Source organism: Anomaloglossus baeobatrachus, chromosome 5 (assembly GCF_048569485.1).
Source record: "Anomaloglossus baeobatrachus isolate aAnoBae1 chromosome 5, aAnoBae1.hap1, whole genome shotgun sequence".
In the NCBI taxonomy this organism is placed as follows: domain Eukaryota; kingdom Metazoa; phylum Chordata; class Amphibia; order Anura; family Aromobatidae; genus Anomaloglossus; species Anomaloglossus baeobatrachus.
In genome coordinates, this window is record NC_134357.1 from 143,253,172 (window position 1) to 143,274,433 (window position 21,262).

General features: G+C 51.0%; 1 protein-coding gene across 1 annotated transcript in view; it reads right to left on the bottom strand.

The window, feature by feature from the left end:
- Window positions 1-2,051: 2,051 nt before the first annotated feature.
- LOC142309793 (beta-microseminoprotein-like) overlaps window positions 2,052-21,262 on the bottom strand; it is a 52,607-nt gene continuing 33,396 nt past the window's right edge. Inside the window, exons 3-4 of the mRNA XM_075347247.1 lie at window positions 5,499-5,604; window positions 2,052-2,851 (exon numbers count right to left, since the gene is read on the bottom strand). Coding sequence (XP_075203362.1) covers window positions 2,722-2,851; window positions 5,499-5,604 — 236 coding nt within the window. The 3' untranslated portion in view covers window positions 2,052-2,721. The remainder of the gene's footprint in view (window positions 2,852-5,498; window positions 5,605-21,262) is intronic.

Here is a 21,262-nt window from a genome sequence, read left to right on the forward strand (position 1 = left end):
GATCTTCCATCACCCTGGTCAGCCCAGATATTGTTCCCACAGAACATTATTTATCTGGCCGCCAAGTGACCATCTCCCTTGCTGGGGGCCAGCGCTCGAACATCTCTCTGGCACGAGTGCAGTTGGACTGGGGAACTGACCAAGGAGAGGTTGAAGTGGGGCTCATGGATGGCCTCCCCACCCCTGTTATTTTGGGAAATGACCTAGGGCAAGGACTATCCAGCTAGTTTGTCACTGCAATTCCTCTGGATTATAAATTTTATTCAGAGCTTCCATTTAACTGTTGATGTTGTTGCATGCCACAAGTTCGCCCTCCTTGAAAAAGTAGTGGACAGTTGTGGAACAAAGTTGTGGAACTGTATTAATGGTTGTGGAACAAAGAATTTCGAACATCGCCCGCTAGGAGATTCCACATCTGTAGCCTGGAACATAAGAGCACACTCTTCCCCTTAGGAGGGCAGATCCATATCTCTAACAAGATGGTTCACCTCACTTTGTGTTATAATATTTGGTGCAGTTGAAGTTGCTGACAGAAAGTCTGGATTGTGAGAGGAAGAGGCTTCATGACAAGAAGTACTCTTTTCTTATTCACGTGATTCAACTGAAAATGTTTCTGGTGCTTTTTGAACCAGCTGTTCTTCTGTATGTGGTACTAGGCAAATTGCAGATGGAATGCTTGCATACTATAAAGTCCACCACTTCTTCCTTGAAACTCCATTCCAGTTGGGGGGCACCATGCAGAAATAGCAATTGGTAGTGTGATTAGTTGGCTCTATCCAGATCATTGGGACTACAAAACCCATAGAATACCTCTTCCCATGCAACCACTGGGTAAGATGTGATGCCCATCTATAGCAGCATATGTGTGGATCCCAACTCTTGTCCTGATAACCTATTCTGCAGCCAAAATACAGGCTGTAAGCGTTCTTTGTCATGGTAGTGAAGTTTCGCCTTTGTGACTAAAGGGTGCTTTACACGCTACGACATCGCTAGCGATCTCGTTAGCGATGTAACACGCCAGATCGCACATACGATTTGCCGAGATCGCACATGTGACCGGTGCTACAAAAATGACCTATGTGCGATCTCGGCAAATCTTATCTGCGATCTGGCATGTCACTTCGCTAACGAGATTGCTAGCGATGTCGCAGCATGTAAAGCACCCTTTAGAAGTAGCAAAAACGATCCACTTTGTTAATGCAAAACCGAGGTATATCTGAAAAACCATAGAAATATTTCAATATGCTAAGAAACTATGCTAAGAAATCCTAAAACTGTATACTTTACACAGAGAGCATTTATGAAAGTAGCTGATGCAACTGTAATTAGGATTACATTATCGGGGCTGAGTTAGCGTTTTTTGATTGTTAACCCTAAGAGGATAGAACACTGAAGGCTCAATAGACCAAATAGATGATGTAATAGACTAGCAACTAAAATGCAATAGTGGTGATGAAATTAAAAAGACATAATTCTTCTATTGAAAGTTGTCATAATTAGTTATAACTGCCACTGGATCTTGAAAATTAGAGTAAATCAGCGAATTTAAGCATAATATTCATTTTCAGCATCACAAAATGAGTAGAGTTCAACTGTTTTAGTCCAATAGAAAATTGTATATCGAGTTTATATTATTAGTTATGAATAATATTCCGAATTTTAGCTTGTAAAATGGTTTTCCATATCTGGGATGTTATCACCTATTCCATCTCTCCCATTTATCAGGCTGGGATGAGATAGAGATAAGATTTTTAAGTACATATGGCATTTGTTCTTTTGATTACAGGACCAGCATTCCCTACAATTTTAACCCTTTCATGGCTGGGAATTTTTTTGTGTTTACACTTTTATTTTTTACTCCTCTTCTTCCAAGACCCATAACATTTTTATTTTATGCCGATGTAGCTATATGATGACTTGCTTTTTTGCGGGCCAAGTCTTAGTTTTAAATGACATAAATTACATGATATACTGAAAAATAGGAAGAAAAAAAAAACTCCAAGAGTGGTCAAATAATGAAGAAAGCACATTTTTTATTTGTGTGTGCCTATACATTGTTAAAATGAACCTGACAACTGATACATGCTGCTTAATCTGTGGGCAGCATGTATTAGGCACTAGCTGTATTATCACAGCCAGGTATGTAGCCTCACTTGATGAAAGTGCATTGAGCTAGGCCACACCCCACTAGTCGGATTCTGGACCGGAGAATGCACATCGCAAATTTGTGACCGCCAATCCCAACTCTCACATAGGTGAATCTTCACAGTACACAGTGCATGAATGTGAGGATTCACAAGTCTGCAGTCACATAGAGACAAAAATACTTTGATTAGCCACTTTGGTTCTAACCACACCATAGCCTAGTCAGACAGTTGGGTCCTTCGTGGTCTCTCCTCGCCCACTGCTCTGGATTGCAAGGTCTCTGCCTATATGTGCAAGTAAGCAAATAACTGTCACCCCAAGGCAGTGGGCGGGAAGGTCCCACCAAGGAACCAACTGTCTGACTAATCTACGGTGCTTAGATCCCAAGCGGCTATTAAAGGTATGTTTGACCCCGAAACGCCTCAGCGTTTCACACTTATAAACCTACCTGAGTGTGATTATACAGCCAGTGCCTGATACATACTGCCCATGGATAAGGCAGCCTGTATCACATGTTAGGTTCCCTTTAATTATCTTTTATAAGGATGAAAATTGAGGTGGATGCAGACAACAGACTCATCCCACCATTCCATAGCTTTCACACTGTTTATTTGGATCTTCATTTGGAATCAGTTTGTATTCACAATCCTGTTCGTCAAATACGAAATTACACCTCTCTTCATCATAATTCACTGGTCTGCCGTAACTATATGGGTAAGAGAAATAGTAAAAACATATTATGTTTTACAATTGTAAAAAATAAGTGCTGTACATTACCAGTCACATCTATGCAATATTGTATATAAGATGGAAAACAACACTTCAGCCCTTATTCAGGGGTCAGTGAAAACTAAAAACCAGGAGTTTTTCCAAAAAACAGGACAGGTGGGAATCTTTCCATTATAGGTTTTCTTTCTGTTGTTTCCACTCCTGTTTTTGACATACTAATACTGATGATACTGGAGATACTGACCAAATTCTTAAATGTGAATAACGTCTAAGGTAATTTATATGTATAGAACCATCATAGTGATAAAGCTGATGTAAAACTAAAATACATATTTATGTACCTGATCTTTGATTTTCTCTGCACAGATGACCAGGATTGTGCAGATTGTACAGATAAACAGTAAAGGGGCTGTAGCACTGAATCCGTGGTTTGTCATCACTTTATGAGATGGGAGTGTCATGATCCAGGACCGGTATTCTCCGCTCCATAGTTTCCCAGACCAGGCCTGGTCATGTCAGGGGTTAACTCCCATCAGCTTTGCTCTGGTTTCAGGAGACACTATATCTGGTTTCTGCACTTGCATTCATGTGCTGGTTATAGTTTTGCTCTGCAGCCTGTGACTGGCTCTGGTGAGATTTTCTGTTTAATCTGACTGCTAGTTACCGTGCCCTTACCTGTACCCTCCCCCGTTCGTCCTTCTGTCGCAGTTCCTGACTTCCCACTACTGTCAGTTGTTTGTGTTTCCCTCTGCATACCTGATCTCCCGACGTCCGACTCAGTTCTGTTTTCTGACTTGATTTTGATCCTCCCTTTGCAGTGACATCACTTTCCTGGCTAGACCCTGACTGTTTGACTAGTGTATTGCCACCTGGTGGTTCGCCTGTTAACTGTCTGCTGAAGTTACTCTGCTGTACTTCAGCTTCCTTTCTGTTACAGTGTTACGTTGACTCTCCTTCAGTACTCTGCTGCCACCTAGTGGGGCATACTCTGTACTATGTCTTACTAGCCCTTTGTACAGCGTGACAGGAAGTAACTGAAAGGGGTTGTGCGTTTTTTTGGGGTAAAGTATGCAGTCACTCCATATGAGTGCCTACTTCTGATTCTTCTCAGTGTCGACACTGCACACTGTCAGGATTCTACGTTGTCTCTGGCACAAGCGGTCTGTCTCATGACCAAGCGTACAATATGCTTACTTCCAGCCACATTGCAACTAGACGTGCGCATCATTGCTCAGTGCAAGTGAATTAGACATATACTGTATTTTTCAGACTATAAGATGCACTGGACCATGAGATATACCTAGGTTTTAGAGAAGGAAAATAGGGGACGAAATGGAGCAAAAAATGTGCTCATGACACACTGTTATGGGATAATGTCCCCCAATTCTCCAATTCTGTGCTTATGCCCCCTCATGCTGATATATATATATGTCCACATCCTGGTATATATGTCCCCCATCCTGGTATATATATCTCCATCCTGTTGTATATGTCCCAAATCCTGGTATATACAGTATGTTTTCCATCATGATATATATGTTCCTCCTCCTGTTATAAATGTCACCCATCATGGGCCCATGCTGGTATAAATGCCTCTCATTATGCTGCTTTTTTTAGAGAACTTAAAAAAATAAAGAATTTTACTTACTTTTCCCCCACTCTCCTGATGCGCAGTGTCCTTTGCTGATGCCAGCAACTGACTTTGGTGTGTAAGTGATGGGCAGCGCATGATGTCACTCCCATACGCCCTCAGTCGCACGCCAACATCAGCTGCTGGCTAATCCAAAATTATTATTCACTGCTCCCCATGCCCCTAATCCAGCCCACCTTTCGGCGCTGGTGTCGATGCTACTAAATTATTGTGAAGAATTTTACAGTCACTGACCTTGGTGCCAAGAGGTGGGATTATGGGTGATGGAGCAGTGAATATTCATTTTCTTTAATTGTGTACACACATGATAATAACCCCACTCCTTCAGCTGCTGGCTTTCTTCAGCGGCAACTCTACTCCCCCTCCCGTGACCCCACTGCACTGCTGCCACCACCCCCACAGCAAGACGGGTACATTTCTGAAGCACCCCCACTTTCCTCCCAAAATTATTGAGAAAAAAGTGCGTCTTATAGCCTAAAGAATATGGTCCTTGTTTACCGCAGAATCCTGCTAGTGTGAATTGTACTCACTGTGAGGATTCAGACGTCTGCAGTCACATAGAAACCAAAAGGAAACCCAAAGAGAAAAAAGAGCAAGAACCGATTTCCTCTATTTATATATGCAAGATATGTGTATCCCTAATCCCCATCTCCTGCCTCCTCCACTCTCCCATATATTTCACATTTTCTGTAACTGTAAATTATTTGAAAAAGGGTCAGTAAAAATGATCATAAACAATAGTGCTTAATGATGGGTGAAAGCCACAGGGATTCCTGGGGGTGAAGATGGGGTGGTTCTTGCATTTTGCAGTAAAATGCTCCTTTTTAAACCTTCCTCTTATATTTATTAATAATTATACATAAACTACCTTTTTACATGCATTTATTTCATATAAACAGCACATTTTACCAGACACAGTTCCTAATGTTGATATGCTATTTATTATGAGTGATTAATGAAGGATTGATCTTACGCTGTGCAGCATTCCACACTCCCAGATGAATAACATGAACAGTCCAAACAATCATTTGTCCGCCACTGGCTGTTCAGTGGATGCATCTTTTTTCTAAAGTAACAACCTAGAAATAAAAAGAGTGAAATAAATTAATCCTAAGGACTTTTCTTTCAATTACCGGTATATTTTTTAATTATTTAAATGAAATCTGTCAGCAGGTTTTACATATGTAATCGGACAGAAGCATGAGGTAGGGACAAAGACCCCGGATTCCAGCGATGTAACTCTTAGGCGGGCTTTGCACGTTGCGACATTGCAAGCCGATGGATCATAAATAGTTTTTGAAGCCAATTCTCGTGACAACCACAATTGAAAATATCGTCAAAAGAATCAGTCTCTGTTTGACAGATGAGGAATCACATGACAGTAATTAAATCAATACTAAGCAGAGGGTAGGTTCCCCCAAGGGCAATCACAAGTCATGATAAGTTGATAACATCAAATAAAGAGGAACGTTCTCACCCTTTATTCACCTTTTGGATCATGCTCAAATTTCAAATCCAGTTCTCATGACAACCACAATTAATTAATTTATCATCATCTCTCTTTGACAAATTAAGTATCGTGTGACAGTGGTAAAATCCACCTGTGTAAACAGACAGAGAGGGGCCCCTGTTCAAAAACAGTACATGGCCCTTTTCAGTCCAATAAATTAACAAAATGCACAATTCAGTCTGCTTTGGAGATTGAAATGGGCCCCCTTACCTCTTGAGCCCCTGTGTGACCACACAGGTTCCACCAATGATATGTCCGCCCATGGTCAAATCAATCCTAACCGGTGTGAGTTCCATTAATAACAATGTTCCTCTTCTTTGATGTTATCACGAATTGTGATTATCCTTGGGGGAACCTACCCTCTGTTTTAGTATTGATTTTCAATGTCATGCGATTCTTCATCTGCCTGATGATTTTGACGATATTTTCAATTGTGGTTGTCACGAGAATCGGCTTTGATATCTATTTATGACCCAACAGGTGGCAAACCATATTTTTTCTGTGCTTTATTATTACATGGCCTAGTAATTCTCTAAGACTTACCTGGAGGGCACTTGATCATATTATTCAGGTATCCCCCTGGTTTCCATGGTGGTGTCTTCCATCTTGTAGACTGGGTAACAGTGCAAAGTGTACCCCATACTTGGGACTATCATCCTATGTTTATATTGGTTAAAATGGTCTTTGTACTATTTATATGTTTTAACTAGTGCTATTAAAACTTATATCTTAACAGTTATTCACATTGCTGGTGTGACGCCCTGGCAAAACCAGGTAATCACAGAAGTAGTCCACCCTACTTGATTCCAACACAACAATCCACACCCTGGTACAACACACAGCCATTAAAGCCTAATCACCCCCTCATGATTATAGGGACACACCAGTGGGTGGGACCAGGCAGATAGGAGCACCCACCTAGGGGTCCTGAGGTGTCAGGGGCAGGAACAAGACAGTGGAAGTGAGTAGTCTAGTCTGGACAGTTGAAGTTGACCGTTGACAGCGGAGTCAGGGGTTGGGGCCCCTGGACTACCGTACTAGGTGGCAGACGGCAAGCAGGACCACAGGTGACGGAGATACGGTCGTGCGAAACCTAAAGTGGACTGGGGCAGGGTTGTAGCCCGCCGGAGCCGACAGTGGGAATCCGGTCCAGAGGCCGTGCACAGTCGGGGTACCTGGACCCTAGGGCGAGGACGGTTGCAAGCCGCCTTGTTAATTGACCAGCCGGGGACAAGGTTTCAGGCCTTGTTCCACAGAAGCCCAGAGAGCGAAACGGAAGCCCAAGGTGGGGGATAGGGTGTCCGTCAGAACCCACAGAAATCCCAAGGGTCAGATTTCGCGGGCCACAGCTCCCGAACATACACAGTACCGGGAGTGGACTTCCCCGTTCCAAGCGGAGGTGTCCCAGAGAAGACACAGACACTGAGTGCAGGAGGAAGGGACCCCTGTTTGCTACACCCAGGTGTGGGACCCGAATACACCCGCCAAAAGCGACCGGTCACTGGCAACTTGGTTTACCACTGGACTTGTGTGAGATTCTTTGAACTGTGAGTACACCATTGATCCCTGGTCTAGTCCGGCACACCACCTCCATCAGCTACTACTCCCGTGTACCTGGGCCCCGGGACTACACCTCCCCTACCCGTGGAGGGGATCCCACCTTAATGCCCAGCTACATCTGTCGCGGGCGGGGAGGGAGCCGTCGCTGCTGCGCTCTCGCCGGCGCTCGGGTCCGGCGCTGCTGCAGTGACTGCTCGGTGGCTCGAGCGGTGGGCCGGATCCAGGGACTCGAGCGGCGCTCCTCGCCCGTGAGTGAAAGGGGTGGTTTGGTTTGGGGATTTGGTCCGTAACGCCACCCATGGTTTGTGGTGAAGGTGGGCACCACCGCTGCTGGTGACGGGGATCCCGTGAGCGTTGTTAGGGAGCAGCTGAGATGTTTTCCCCCTCCGTGGGTAGGGGGGTTGGTGGTCCCGGGGCCCGGTTGAGGTGACGGGGAAGCAGGGCTGGCAAGGTGCAGGGTCGCTTGGGCGGCGCAGCGCTGTGCCGGTCGGCACGGTAGTACTCACTCAGCCACAAATGGAGGCACAGTCTCTGGTAAAACAAACAGCTGGATGGACGGGTCCCGCAGCCGGCTGCTGTGGCTTCTCCCGGACGATTGGTAGTGGCTGCCTTTCCCTGCACCTTTTGTGTGTGTTCGGTCCAGATGGCTTCCCACCGGTAACCCGCTCCCCAGGATGTATATAGGCTGGAGGAGCCCTTTTGCCCGCAGGCTCTGGCCCTGGGAACTCTAGCTGTGGCGGTAGCTGTATTTCCCTTGTGCTGTTTGGACGGTTGCCTTCAATCGGGTCTTGGCTGTTTGGAAACCTCTGGGGTTCCGGTCACTAACGGATTTGACCTGTTTAACGGCGACTCCAAGCCTGGTCGGGGTCCGCAGACCCTGCTGGTTTGTGCTGGCTTCACCGCCCGTCCCCGGTCCTACGGTTCCGCGTCGATCTGCCTCTCCCGCAGATGGCCACCACCGTCTGCCAACCTTGCTCTCGGTGCCCGGGCCACGTACCCGGACTCGGTCAGTCTTGCTCCTCCACTACCACCTCCCTAACTGGAACTCCTCTGACTTCCTTTTTCCGCCTCCAGGACTGTGAACTCCTCAGTGGGTGGGGCCAACTGCCTGGCTCCACCCCACCTGGTGTGGACATCAGCCCCTGGAGGGAGGCAACAAGGATTTGTGTCTGGCTGATGTGCCTGTCTCGGGGTGGGGGGTGTTGTGTTGTAGTCCCTGTGACGACCTGGCTAGTCCAGGGCGCCACACATCAGCCCCAGGAGCCCCATCACCAGGCAGTGGCGGTGCTACCAATACCTCACCGCAACACACAGGTGGCATCACTGACACATCAATCCCCTGTAAATACTCCCTTCCTACGGTTGTGAGGACGGACAGCCGTGCGAGCCCGGGTCCGGTCACCACTCGAGCCGTAGTAGCGAACCCGGATGCGAGTGGCCCCTGCAGCGGTCCTCGTCCACAACACTGGCGGCCTATTGAATTGAATTGAAATTCCTCAGATCGATCCACATTGTACTTTCAGTATTTGCTCTCAGATTACATAGCAAAAACAAGGTGACAGATTTTCTTTAATATATGATCAAAAGTATGGTATACCCTTCATTTTGTCATTTGTCCTTCATTTTCTCGCACCCCTGCTTTTCTACTAGTTTCTGTGATCATAGAGATTTGTGGGCAGTATTAAGCCCTCAGGTGACAAGCTCATACTACTTTTTCATTCACACATTAAAGGGAACCTATCTCCAGGTTAGTCCCTTATAAGCTGCGGCCACCACCAGTGAGCCCTTATATACAATATTTTCAAATGCTGTATATAAGAGTCCAAGCCGCTCTGTAGAACGTAAAAAAAGACACCTTTATAATGCTCACTTAAGGGGCGGTCCAGCCCGATAAGGTGCCGCTGCTCTCGGTCCAGCGCCTCTTGCATGTTGTACAATCGCAGTCCTCCTTCTCAGCTCCATGTGAATTACGCCTCCTACTTCATCCACACAGAGGTCGCCATTGTGCTCCTGCGTATGTGCACTTTGATTTGCCTGGCTGAAGAAGGACAGCGACTGCACAAGATGGAGAAGGCGTCGGACCGAGAGCAGCGACACCCATCAGACCAGACCGCCCCCTAGGTGAGTAAAATAAAGGTCTTTTTTACATTATACAGAGCAGCCTGGGCTCTTATAGACAGTATTCTAGAATCTATATATATAATTGCCTTATTCTGTCTGTCTGTCTTGCTCCAAAATTGTGTCATGGTGACAGTGTCGTTACAGTGACAACCATCGGATCGGCCACTCAGCTCGGCCTGGCCCCGCCCCCCGCACGGATTGGCCGCTCACCTTGCCCTGCCCCCCCCCCCCCGCACGGATGGGCCGCTCACCTTGTTCTGGCCCCGCCCCCCATACAGATTGGATGCTCGCCCTGGCCCCGCCCCCCCCCACGCATTCCTAGAACCCACACAGAGCCCCGATTCCCAGGTTACTGCTGCAGCCCCGGAAGTCCACACCGGCAGGACAAAGTGGAAAAAAGACCGAATGTGTTAAACCACTAGCTTACCCCAGCTGCGGCACACGTGTGCCAGAGCCGGCGTAGGGTGGTAACTATAGTACACATCGGGTAATTATAGAAACCGCTTTCCTTAGTTACCCGATGTAACTAGCTTGCCCTAGCACACGTCAGCACTGTCGCTTTTAATACTTACCTTTTCTCCACTTTGTCAGATCCAGATCCGGCGCGATCCCGTGCACTGTGTACAACACAGTGGCCGCGCAACAACCTCCGATCATGTGTTGTCATGTGACGAGAAAGATGCGGCGCTGCCAGTTTACTGTACATGTGACGCCCTGGACAAGCCAGGGGTCACAGGTAATAACATCACCACACCCTACACCCCGGTTAGGCACATCAAAGCTAGACCCAAAAATCCTTGTTGCCTTCCTCCAGGGGCTGATGTTCACACAAGGGGGTGGGCCAGGTGGTTGGTCCCGCCCACCGAGGAGATCACAGTCCTGGAAGCGGGAAAAGAGAGCAGATTAATTTTGGACGTGAGAGTGTGAGGAGTAAAGTGGTAGTAGAGCAACTGTCTGACAGCGTCCGGGTGTGTGCCCCGGACAGAGACAGCAAGGTTAGCAGACGGCGGTGACCGTCTGCAGGAGTGGCCTATCGGAGTTGCCGTAAGGACCGTGGACGGGCGGTGGCCCCGCGGTACCGGACCGGTACACAAGGAGAAGCCAGCACCATTGGCAGGGGCCTTTCGGACCCCGGCAAGGCTTGGAGTCGCCGTGAATTTGCCAAATCAGTCAGTGAAGAGGATCTCCGGGTTTCCAAACAACTAAGTCCCGATTGAAGGCAACAGTCCAACCGTATGAGAGAGACACCGCCACTGCCAAGGCACCAGTTTCTCAGGGCCAGCGCCTGCGGGCAAAGAGGGGCTCCTCCGGCCCATATCCAAGCCGGGGAGCGGGTTACCATTGGAACCAACAGTAGTACTAGGTGCAGGGAAAGAGACAGTCACCGTTAACTACCGGGGAAAAGCAACAGCAGCCGTCCGTGGGAACCGTCTTTCCAGCCGTGTGTTTTACCGAGAACTGTGTCATCGTCTCAGGCTGAGTGAGTACCACCGTGCCATGCGGCACAGCGCTGCCCCCCGCGACCCTGCACCTCACCAGGCCCCGCAACCGGCCTGCCATCACCCATCCTCTACCCCATCACTGGGCCCCGGGACAACCAACCACTACCCATGGAGGGGAGAACTAACAACTCAGCTGCTCCCTGTCACCGCTCCCGGGATCCCCATACAGAGCAGCGGTGGTGTTACCAAAAATCACCACAACCGTGGGTGGCGTCACGGACAATAACCTAATCCCCACCACCAATCCACCCCTTTCACTCACGGGCGAGGAGCGTCGCTCGAATCCCCGGGATCCGGCACACCGCTCGAGCCACCACCGAGCAGCGGCAGCCGCAGCAGCAGCGGCCGGACCCGAGCAGTGGGAGAGCGCGGCGTCCCCTCCTCCGCCCGCGACAACTTGGCGTCACGGACAGGATCTTACCGCTCTGCCGTCTGGTAGAGGTGCGCCTTGTTACCTCCGGAAAAATTTCAGAAGCCGCCATCTTTGGCGCGGAAAGTTCCCGCTCGAGCGTCTTCTCGAGTAGTGGAGGCGCGAAGGCCAAATCCCTGCCCCGATAGAGGAGGAGCCGGAAAGAGGCTAAGGGGGACGAAATGGCGGCTGGTCGCATGTGAGCGCGGCTATAAAAGCAGGGACGCCAGGACCCTGCGCCCATCTTGTTCCTGGGAGAATCCGCCAGCAAGATGTTCATGCCGTCCCGAAGCACCGTGGCCCCCGCGCCTGGAACAGCGGCGTGGGTGGAGATCCGGACCGCGCAGCTCTACCAGAGGCTGCAGGTCAAGATGCAGCTCCTCTTGGAGGAGTGGGAGACCGACATGGCGGAGGTCATAGCGACCGTGCGGAGACGTGAGGAGGAAGCAGCGGAAGGGAGGGTGAGTGACCCACGCCCCGATGCCCTTAAAGGGCCGGTCATCGCGGCTGCGGGACCCGGTCTAAACCCTCTCACCCTGCTACCCACCTCGCCACCCGTCCCGGAAGCCGTGACCCCGCCACTAGGCCCGCTGCCACCGCAACCGGTAGCGATACCCCGCATGCCCGCCCCGGCGGGCCGACCTGTAGCCGGAGCCCGTAGCCGACCGGAGTTGCTGCCGTGGAAAGCCTCGAAGCCCGAACCGGAGGCATCCCCCGAGAAATCCCCTGAGCCGGAGTCGATGGACCGCTCCGTAAAGAAGGCCCAGCAGCGGAAAGCCCCTGTGCCCGTCCCCCACGCCTCAGACGAGGTAGCGCCGGGTTGCCGCTGCAAGGCGGCGTCCAAGGCCACGTCACTGCGGGACCTTCTGCCCAGATCACCAGCAGTGGGCAGTGTCCAAAAGGTTTCGCGGGGCCCGACCCGTGCGCCGGAGCTCGCAGCAGCCCCGTACTGGGACAGGGAGCCGGTACCCTTCGGCCCAGAAATTGAAGAGAGGGAGAGGAAGAAGGCGGAGTTGGTGGCCCGTGCGATCCGGGAGAAGGAGAGTCTCCGCCAGGCAACCTTCCGCGTCCGAGGCCCACTGTATGAGGGGCAGGTGAGGCGGTTTGATGTCCGCCGGGGCTATGGATTCATTTATGAACCGAGCCTGGAGGCCGAAGTTTTTATTGCCTGGCGGGATGTTAATGCTCACCTGCCAGAAGAGCACCCGGGCCGTAACCTGATGCCGGGAGATCTGGTGCAGTACACCCGGCACTGTGGGGAGAGGGGGTGGTTCGCGCTGGATGCGAAGCTGAGGGGCAGCCAGGAGGCCCATGTGAGCGCCACACCCCTCCCTCAGGTGATGCCGAGGAATCGGAGTAAGGGCAGCGGAGCACCGTTGTCCCAGTCCCCGTTGGGACCACCAGTGTGTTTAAGGTTTAAAAGTTTTAAAGTTTGAAAATGAAAATGAATAATTGCTGGAAAGTTACCTGATTTACTGCTGATTACAACCGGTCGTAGCCGGCAACTGGTCCCCGTTGGGACCCCCTTTACAAATTCACATAGAAACTTCTATGGACAAGCCTGAGAACTTGCAGGGCAACCACAAACATTAGTGGCTTGTAAATAATGTGTTATTGCAGCTTCCAACCGTTGCCGCCTCCGGAGAGGCAGATTGGAGGAACGGCCCGCAATGGAGCAGGCTGGGGCCCAGCCACCACCGGAACCGGTGGCATTCCTCTGGGGGTTTCAGGGGTTCCCCATGGACGTGGGTCCCCTGAAAAAGGACAGATCCCGCTCGGGCAATTTGTGCAGGACTGGGGTCAAGGGGTGCTGCCTGTTTGGTAGGGGCAGCATCATGGCCAGGTTGCTTGGGTGGGAGAGAGCGGAAGCCGTAACCATTTGAAACCGTTTAAGTAAGAGTACCTCCCGATGTGGGAAGATGTTATTTTATTTGTATGTCTGTCACCGTTTTACATTTTTATATTTTAAAGTTAAAAAAAAAAGGAAAAATAAAACCGGTGTTGGACGGGCAGCCCGCGGACGGTCTGCATTTTGCTAAGGGGGAATGTAACGCCCTGGACAAGCCAGGGGTCACAGGTAATGACATCACCACACCCTACACCCCGGTTAGGCACATCAAAGCTAGACCCAAAAATCCTTGTTGCCTTCCTCCAGGGGCTGATGTTCACACCAGGGGGTGGGCCAGGCGGTTTGTCCCGCCCACCGAGGAGATCACAGTCCTGGAGGCGGGAAAAGAGAGCAGATTAGTTTTGGACGTGAGAGTGTGAGGAGTAAAGTGGTAGTAGAGCAACTATCTGACAGCGTCCGGGTGTGTGCCCCGGGCAGAGACAGCAAGGTTAGCAGACGGCGGTGACCGTCTGCAGGGGTGGCCTATCGGAGTTGCCGTAAGGACCGTGGACGGGCGGTGGCCCGGCGGTACCGGACCGGTACACAAGGAGAAGCCAGCATCATTGGCAGGGGCCTTTTGGACCCCGGCAAGGCTTGGAGTCGCCATGAATTTGCCAAATCCGTCAGTGAAGGGGACCTCCGGGTTTCCAAACAACTAAGTCCCGATTGAAGGCAACAGTCTAACGTATGAGAGAGACACCGCCAAGTCACCAGTTTCTCAGGGCCAGCGCCTGCGGGCAAAGAGGGGCTCCTCCGGCCCATATCCAAGCCGGGGAGCGGGTTACCGGTGGAAACCCATTGGAACCAACAGTAGTACTAGGTGCAGGGAAAGAGACAGTCACCGTTAACTACCGGGGAAAAGCAACAGCAGCCGTCCGTGGGAACCGTCTTTCCAGCCGTGTGTTTTACCGAGAACTGTGTCATCGTCTCAGGCTGAGTAAGTACCACCGTTGCCCCCCGCGAACCTGCACCTCACCAGGCCCCGCAACCGGCCTGCCATCACCCATCCTCTACCCCGTCACTGGGCCCCGGGACAACCAACCCCTACCCACGGAGGGGAGAACTAACAACTCAGCTGCTCCCTGTCACCGCTCCCGGGATCCCCATACAGAGCAGTGGTGGTGTTACCAAAAATCACCACAACCGTGGGTGGTGTCACGGACAATAACCAAATCCCCACCACCAATCCACCCCTTTCACTCACGGGCGAGGAGCGCCGCTCGAGTCCCCGGGATCCGGCACACCGCTCGAGCCACCACCGAGCAGCGGCAGCCGCAGCAGCAGCAGCGGCCGGACCCGAGCAGTGGGAGAGCGCGGCGTCCCCTCCTCCGCCCAAGACATACACAGTGTACAAGAGCGCGCTGGATATGTGAAATCAATAGCTTACCCCGGCTCCCAGCACACGTGTGCCAGAGTCGGCGTAGGCTGGTAATCATAGTACACATCGGGTAACTACTCCTCCTATTATATTCCTCTCTCTACAGAACTACTCCTCCTATTATGCTACTCTCTCCCTAGGACTACTCCTCCTATTATACTGCTCTCCCCCCAGGACTACTCCTCCTATTATCCTCCTCTCTCTCCAGGACTACTCCTCTATTATCCTCCTCTCCCCCCAGGACTACTCCTACTATTATCCTCCTCTGTCCCCAGGACTACTCCTCCTATTATACTCCTCTCTCCCCAGGACTACTACTCCTATTATACTCCTCACCTCCAGGACTACTCCTCCTATTATACTCCTCTCCCCCCAGGACTACTCCTCCTATTATACTCCTCATCCCCCAGGACTACTCCTCCTATTATACTCCTCTCCACCAGGACTACTCCTCCTATTATACTCCTCTCTCTACAGAACTACTCCTCCTATTATAATCCTCTCTCCCCAGGACTACTCCTCCTATTATACTCCTCACCTACAGGACTACTCCTCCTATTATACTCCTCTCCCCCCAGGACTACTCCTCCTATTATACTCCTCTCCTCCCAGGGCTACTCCTCCTATTATACTCCTCTCCCCCCAGGACTACTCCTCCTATTATACTCCTCTCCCCCAGGACTACTCCTATTATACTCCTCTCTCCCTAGGACTACTCCTCCTATTATACTCCTCTCCCCCAGGACTACTCCTCCTATTATACTCCTCTCCCCCAGGACTACTCCTCCTATTATACTTCTTACCTCCAGGACTACTCCTCCTATTATACTCCTCTCCCCCCCCAGGACTACTCCTCCTATTATACTTCTTACCTCCAGGACTCCTCCTCCTATTATACTCCTATCCCCACCCAGGACTACTCCTCCTATTATACTCCTCATCCCCCAGGACTACTTCTCCTATTATACTCCTCATCCCCCAGGACTACTCTTCCTATTATACTCCTCTCCCCCAGGACTCCTCCTCCTATTATACTCCTCTCTCCCTAGGACTACTCCTCCTATCATACTCCTCACCTCCAGGACTACTCCTCCTATTATACTCCTCATCCCCCAGGACTACTCCTCCTATTACACTCCTCTCTCTACAGAAGTACTCCTCCTATTATACTCCTCTCTCCCCAGGACTACTCCTCCTATTATCCTCCTCTCTCCCCAGGACTACTCCTCCTATTATACTCCTCTCCCCCAGGACTACTCCTCCTATTATACTCCTCACCTCCAGGACTACTCCTCCTATTATACTCCTCATCCCCCAGGACTACTCCTCCTATTATACTCCTCTCTCTACAGAAGTACTCCTCCTATTATACTCCTCTCTCCCCAGGACTCCTCCTCCTATTATTCTCCTCTCCCCCCAGGACTACTACTCCTATTATCCTCCTCTGTCCCCAGGACAACTCCTCCTATTATACTCCTCTCCCCCCAGGACTACTCCTCCCATTATACTCCTCTCCCCCCAGGACTACTCCACCTATTATACTCCTCTCTCCCCAGGACTACTACTCCTATTATACTCCTCTCCCCCCAGGACTACTCCTCCTATTATACTCCTCTCTCCCCAGGACTACTACTCTTTTTATCCTCCTCTCCCCCCAGGACTACTCCTCCTATTTTACTCCTCTCACCCCAGGACTACTCCTCCTATTATACTCCTCTCTCCCCAGGACTACTCCTCCTATTATACTCCTCTCTCCCCAGGACTACTCCTCCTATTATACTCCTCTCCCCCAGGACTACTCCTCCTATTATACTCCTCTCTCCCTAGGACTACTCCTCCTATTATACTCCTCTCCCCCAGGACTACTCCTCCTATTATCCTCCTCTCTCCCCAGGACTACTCCTCCTATTATACTCCTCTCCCCCAGGACTACTCCTCCTATTATACTCCTCTACCCCAGGACTACTCCTCCTATTATACTCCTCTCCCCCAGGACTACTACTCCTATTATACTCCTCTCTCCCCAGGACTACTCCTCCTATTATCCTCCTCCCCCCCCGGACTACTCCTCCTATTACACTTCTCACCCCCCAGGACTACTACTCCTATTATACTCCTCTCTCCCCAGGACTACTCCTCCTATTATACTCCTCTCCCCCAGGACTACTCCTCCTATTATACTCCTCTACCTCCAGGACTACTCATCCTATTATACTCCTCTCCCCCAGGACTACTACTCCTATTATACTCCTCTCTCCCCAGGACTACTCCTCCTATTATCCTCCTCCCCCCCCGGACTACTCCTCCTATTACACTTCTCACCCCCCAGGACTACTACTCCTATTATACTCCTCTCTCCCCAGGACTACTCCTCCTATTATACTCCTCTCCCCCAGGACTACTCCTCCTATTATACTCCTCTACCTCCAGGACTACTCCTCCTATTTTACTCCTCTCACCCCAGGACTACTCCTCCTATTATACTCCTCTATCCCCAGGACTACTCCTCCTATTATACTTCTCTCCCCCAGGACTACTCCTCCTATTATCCTCCTCTCCCCCAGGACTACTCCTCCTATTATCCTCCTCTGTCCCCAGGACTACTCCTCCTATTATACTCCTCTCTCCGCAGGACTACTCCTCCTATTATTCTCCTTTCACCCCAGGACTACTCCTCCTATTATACTTCTCTCCCCCAGGACTACTCCTCCTATTATCCTCCTCTGTCCCCAGGACTACTCCTCCTATTATACTCCTCTCTCCGCAGGACTACTCCTCCTATTATTCTCCTTTCACCCCAGGACTACTCCTCCTATTATACTCCTCTACCCCCAGGACTATTCCTCCTATTATACTGCTCACCTCCTGGACTACTCCTCCTATTATACTCCTCTTTCCCCAGGACTACTCCTCCTATTATACTCCACTCCCCCAGGACTACTCCTCCTATTATCCTCCTCACCTCCAGGACTACGCCTCCTATTATACTCCTCTACCCCCAGGACTACTCCTCCTATTATACTCTTCTCCCCCAGGACTACTCCTCCTATTATACTCCTCTCCCCCCCAGGACTACTCCTCCTATTATCCTCCTCACCTCCAGGACTACGCCTCCTATTATACTCCTCTCCCCCCAGGACTACTCCTCCTATTATACTCCTCTTTCCCAGGACTACTCCTCCTATTATACTCCTCTCCCCCCAGGACTACTCCTCCTATTATACTCCTCTCTCCCCAGGACTACTACTCCTATTATACTCCTCTCCCCCCAGGACTACTCCTCCTATTATACTCCTCTCTCCCCAGGACTACTACTCCTATTATACTCCTCTCTCCCCAGGACTACTCCTCCTATTATACTCCTCTCCCCCCAGGACTACTCCTCCTATTATACTCCTCTCCCCCAGGACTACTCCTTCTATTATACTCCTCTCTCCCCAGGACTACTCCTCCTATTATACTCCTCTCTCCCTAGGACTACGCCTCCTATTATACTCCTCTCCCCCAGGACTACTCCTCCTATTATCCTCCTCTCCCCCAGTACTTCTCCTCCTATTCTACTCCTCTCTCCCCAGGACTACTCCTCCTATTATACTCCTCTCACCCCAGGACTACTACTCCTATTATACTCCTCTCCCCCAGGACTACTCCTCCTATTTTACTCCTCTCACCCCAGGACTACTCCTCCTATTTTACTCCTCTCACCCCAGGACTACTCCTCCTATTATACTCCTCTCTCCCCAGGACTACTCCTCCTATTATACTCCTCTCCCCCAGGACTACTCCTCCTATTATACTCCTCTCCCCCAGGACTACGCCTCCTATTATACTCCTCTATCCCCAGGACGACTCCTCCTATTATACTCTTCTCCCCCAGGACTACTCCTCCTATTATACTCCTCTCCCCCCAGGACTATTCCTCCTATTATCCTCCTCACCTCCAGGATTACGCCTCCTATTATACTCCTCTCCCCCCAGGACTACTCCTCCTATTATACTCCTCTTTCCCAGGACTACTCCTCCTATTATACTCCTCTCCCCCCAGGACTACTCCTCCTATTATACTCCTCTCTCCCCAGGACTACTACTCCTATTATACTCCTCTCTCCCCAGGAATACTCCTCCTATTATCCTCCTCACCTCCAGGACTACACCTCCTATTATACTCCTCTCCCCCCAGGACTACTCCTCCTATTATACTCCTCTTTCCCAGGACTACTCCTCCTATTATACTCCTCTCCCCCCAGGACTACTCCTCCTATTATACTCCTCTCTCCCCAGGACTACTACTCCTATTATACTCCTCTCCCCCCAGTACTACTCCTCCTATTATACTCCTCTCCCCCAGGACTACTCCTCCTATTTTACTCCTCTCACCCCAGGACTACTCCTCCTATCATACTCCTCTCCCCCAGGACTACTCCTCCTATTATACTCCTCTCTCCCCAGGACTACTCCTCCTATTATACTCCTCTCCCCCAGGACTACTCCTCCTATTATACTCCTCTCCCCCAGGACTACTCCTCCTATTATCCTCCTCTCTCCCCAGGACTACTCCTCCTATTATACTCCTCTCTCCCCAGGACTACTCCTCCTATTATACTCCTCTCTCCCCAGGACTACTCCTCCTTTTATACTCCTCACCCCCCAGGACTACTCCTCCTATTATACTTCTCTTTCTCCAGGACTACTTCTGCAACACACACACTGCACAAAACATACCTCCCCCCAAAACACACACCCACGCAAACCGCGCAACACACACACAAGCGGTCTACAAACAACGCAACACACAAACAACACCGCTCTCACACACCCCCACACCCAGACAACACCCAGAACATTTACAGCGCCCTACACAAACACTTGACAACTACACACAACTACATCGATATATATAACAAAAAACATACATTAACTACACAATAAATTCTAGAATACCCGATGCGTTAGAATCGGGCCACCTTCTAGTATATCTATATATATAATTGCCTTATTCTGTCTGTCTGTCTGTCTGTCTGTCTATCTGTCTGTCTGTCTGTCTGTCATGCTCCAAAATTGTGTCCTTACGGTGACACAAAGCTGATTGGCCGCTGGGCTCGCCATGGCCCCGCCCCCCCACACGGATTGGCCGCTCACCCAGGCTGCGCCCCCACACGGATTGGCCAGCCGCTCGCCCAGGCTCCGCCCCCCCCACAGATTGGCCTCTCGCCCCGGCACCCTGCAGGCATTGGCAATTCAGCCACGCCACGCCCCGCCCCCCTCACGCAATGCACGTTAGCTCTGGCCCCACCCCCTCCCTCCCCCCGCGCATTTCTCTAACTGACACGGCTGTCACGGAGGTGAGTACGGTACTCCCTATCCCCCCCAACCCCACCCCCCCCCCGGCCCCCGCTCCCAAAGGGGTGGTGTGGATACTCGCATGGTTACAAGCGCTGTCACGGAGGTGAGTACTGTACTCCCTCCCCCTCCCCCGGCCCCCGCTCCCACGGCAGTGGTGGGAGTGGTGTGGATACGTTGGTAACCATGCTCGCATGGTTACAAGCCCATCAAGGTCCTGCTGCGCCGGAAGGTCCACACGCACACACACAAACATACACACACATCAGATCACACTCACACTCACTCTCACACACACCTCACACACACCTCACATCGCATCCACATACTCACGACATCCTGGGATATCGCTTGCTTCTCGGCGGCGAAAATGTGCTGTTGTGATCTTCCAGGACCTGACGGAGGATCACATGGCCAGAAGCATGTGATATCCCCGGATGTTGTGAGTATGAGCGCGTAAGTGCGATATCGTCAGTGTCTGTGTGTGTGAGTGGATGCGATCGGGTGTGTGTGAGTGGATGCGATCGGGTGTGTGTGAGTGGATGCGATCGGGTGTGTGTGTGAGTGGATGCGATCGGGTGTGTGTGTGAGTGGATGCGATCGGGTGTGTGTGAGTGGATGCGATCGGGTGTGTGTGAGTGGATGCGATCGGGTGTGTGTGTGAGTGGATGCGATCGGGTGTGTGTGTGAGTGGATGCGATCGGGTGTGTGTGTGAGTGGATGCGATCGGGTGTGTGTGTGAGTGGATGCGATCGGGTGTGTGTGTGAGTGGATGCGATCGGGTGTGTGTGTGAGTGCATGCGATCGGGTGTGTGAGTGTCGGCAGAGGAGCAGGGCGTGCTGGAGGAGGCTGGGAGCAGAGAGGCTGATCATGGGGAAGAGGGAAATGCTGATGCTGAAGGAGGCTGGGATGGGAAAGCTGGGAAGAAGGAGGCTGGGAGGAGAGAGGCTGATCCTAGGGAAGGCTGGGGAGAGGAGGCTGATGCTGAGGGAGGCTGGAAGGAGAGAGGCTGATGCTGAGGGAGGCTG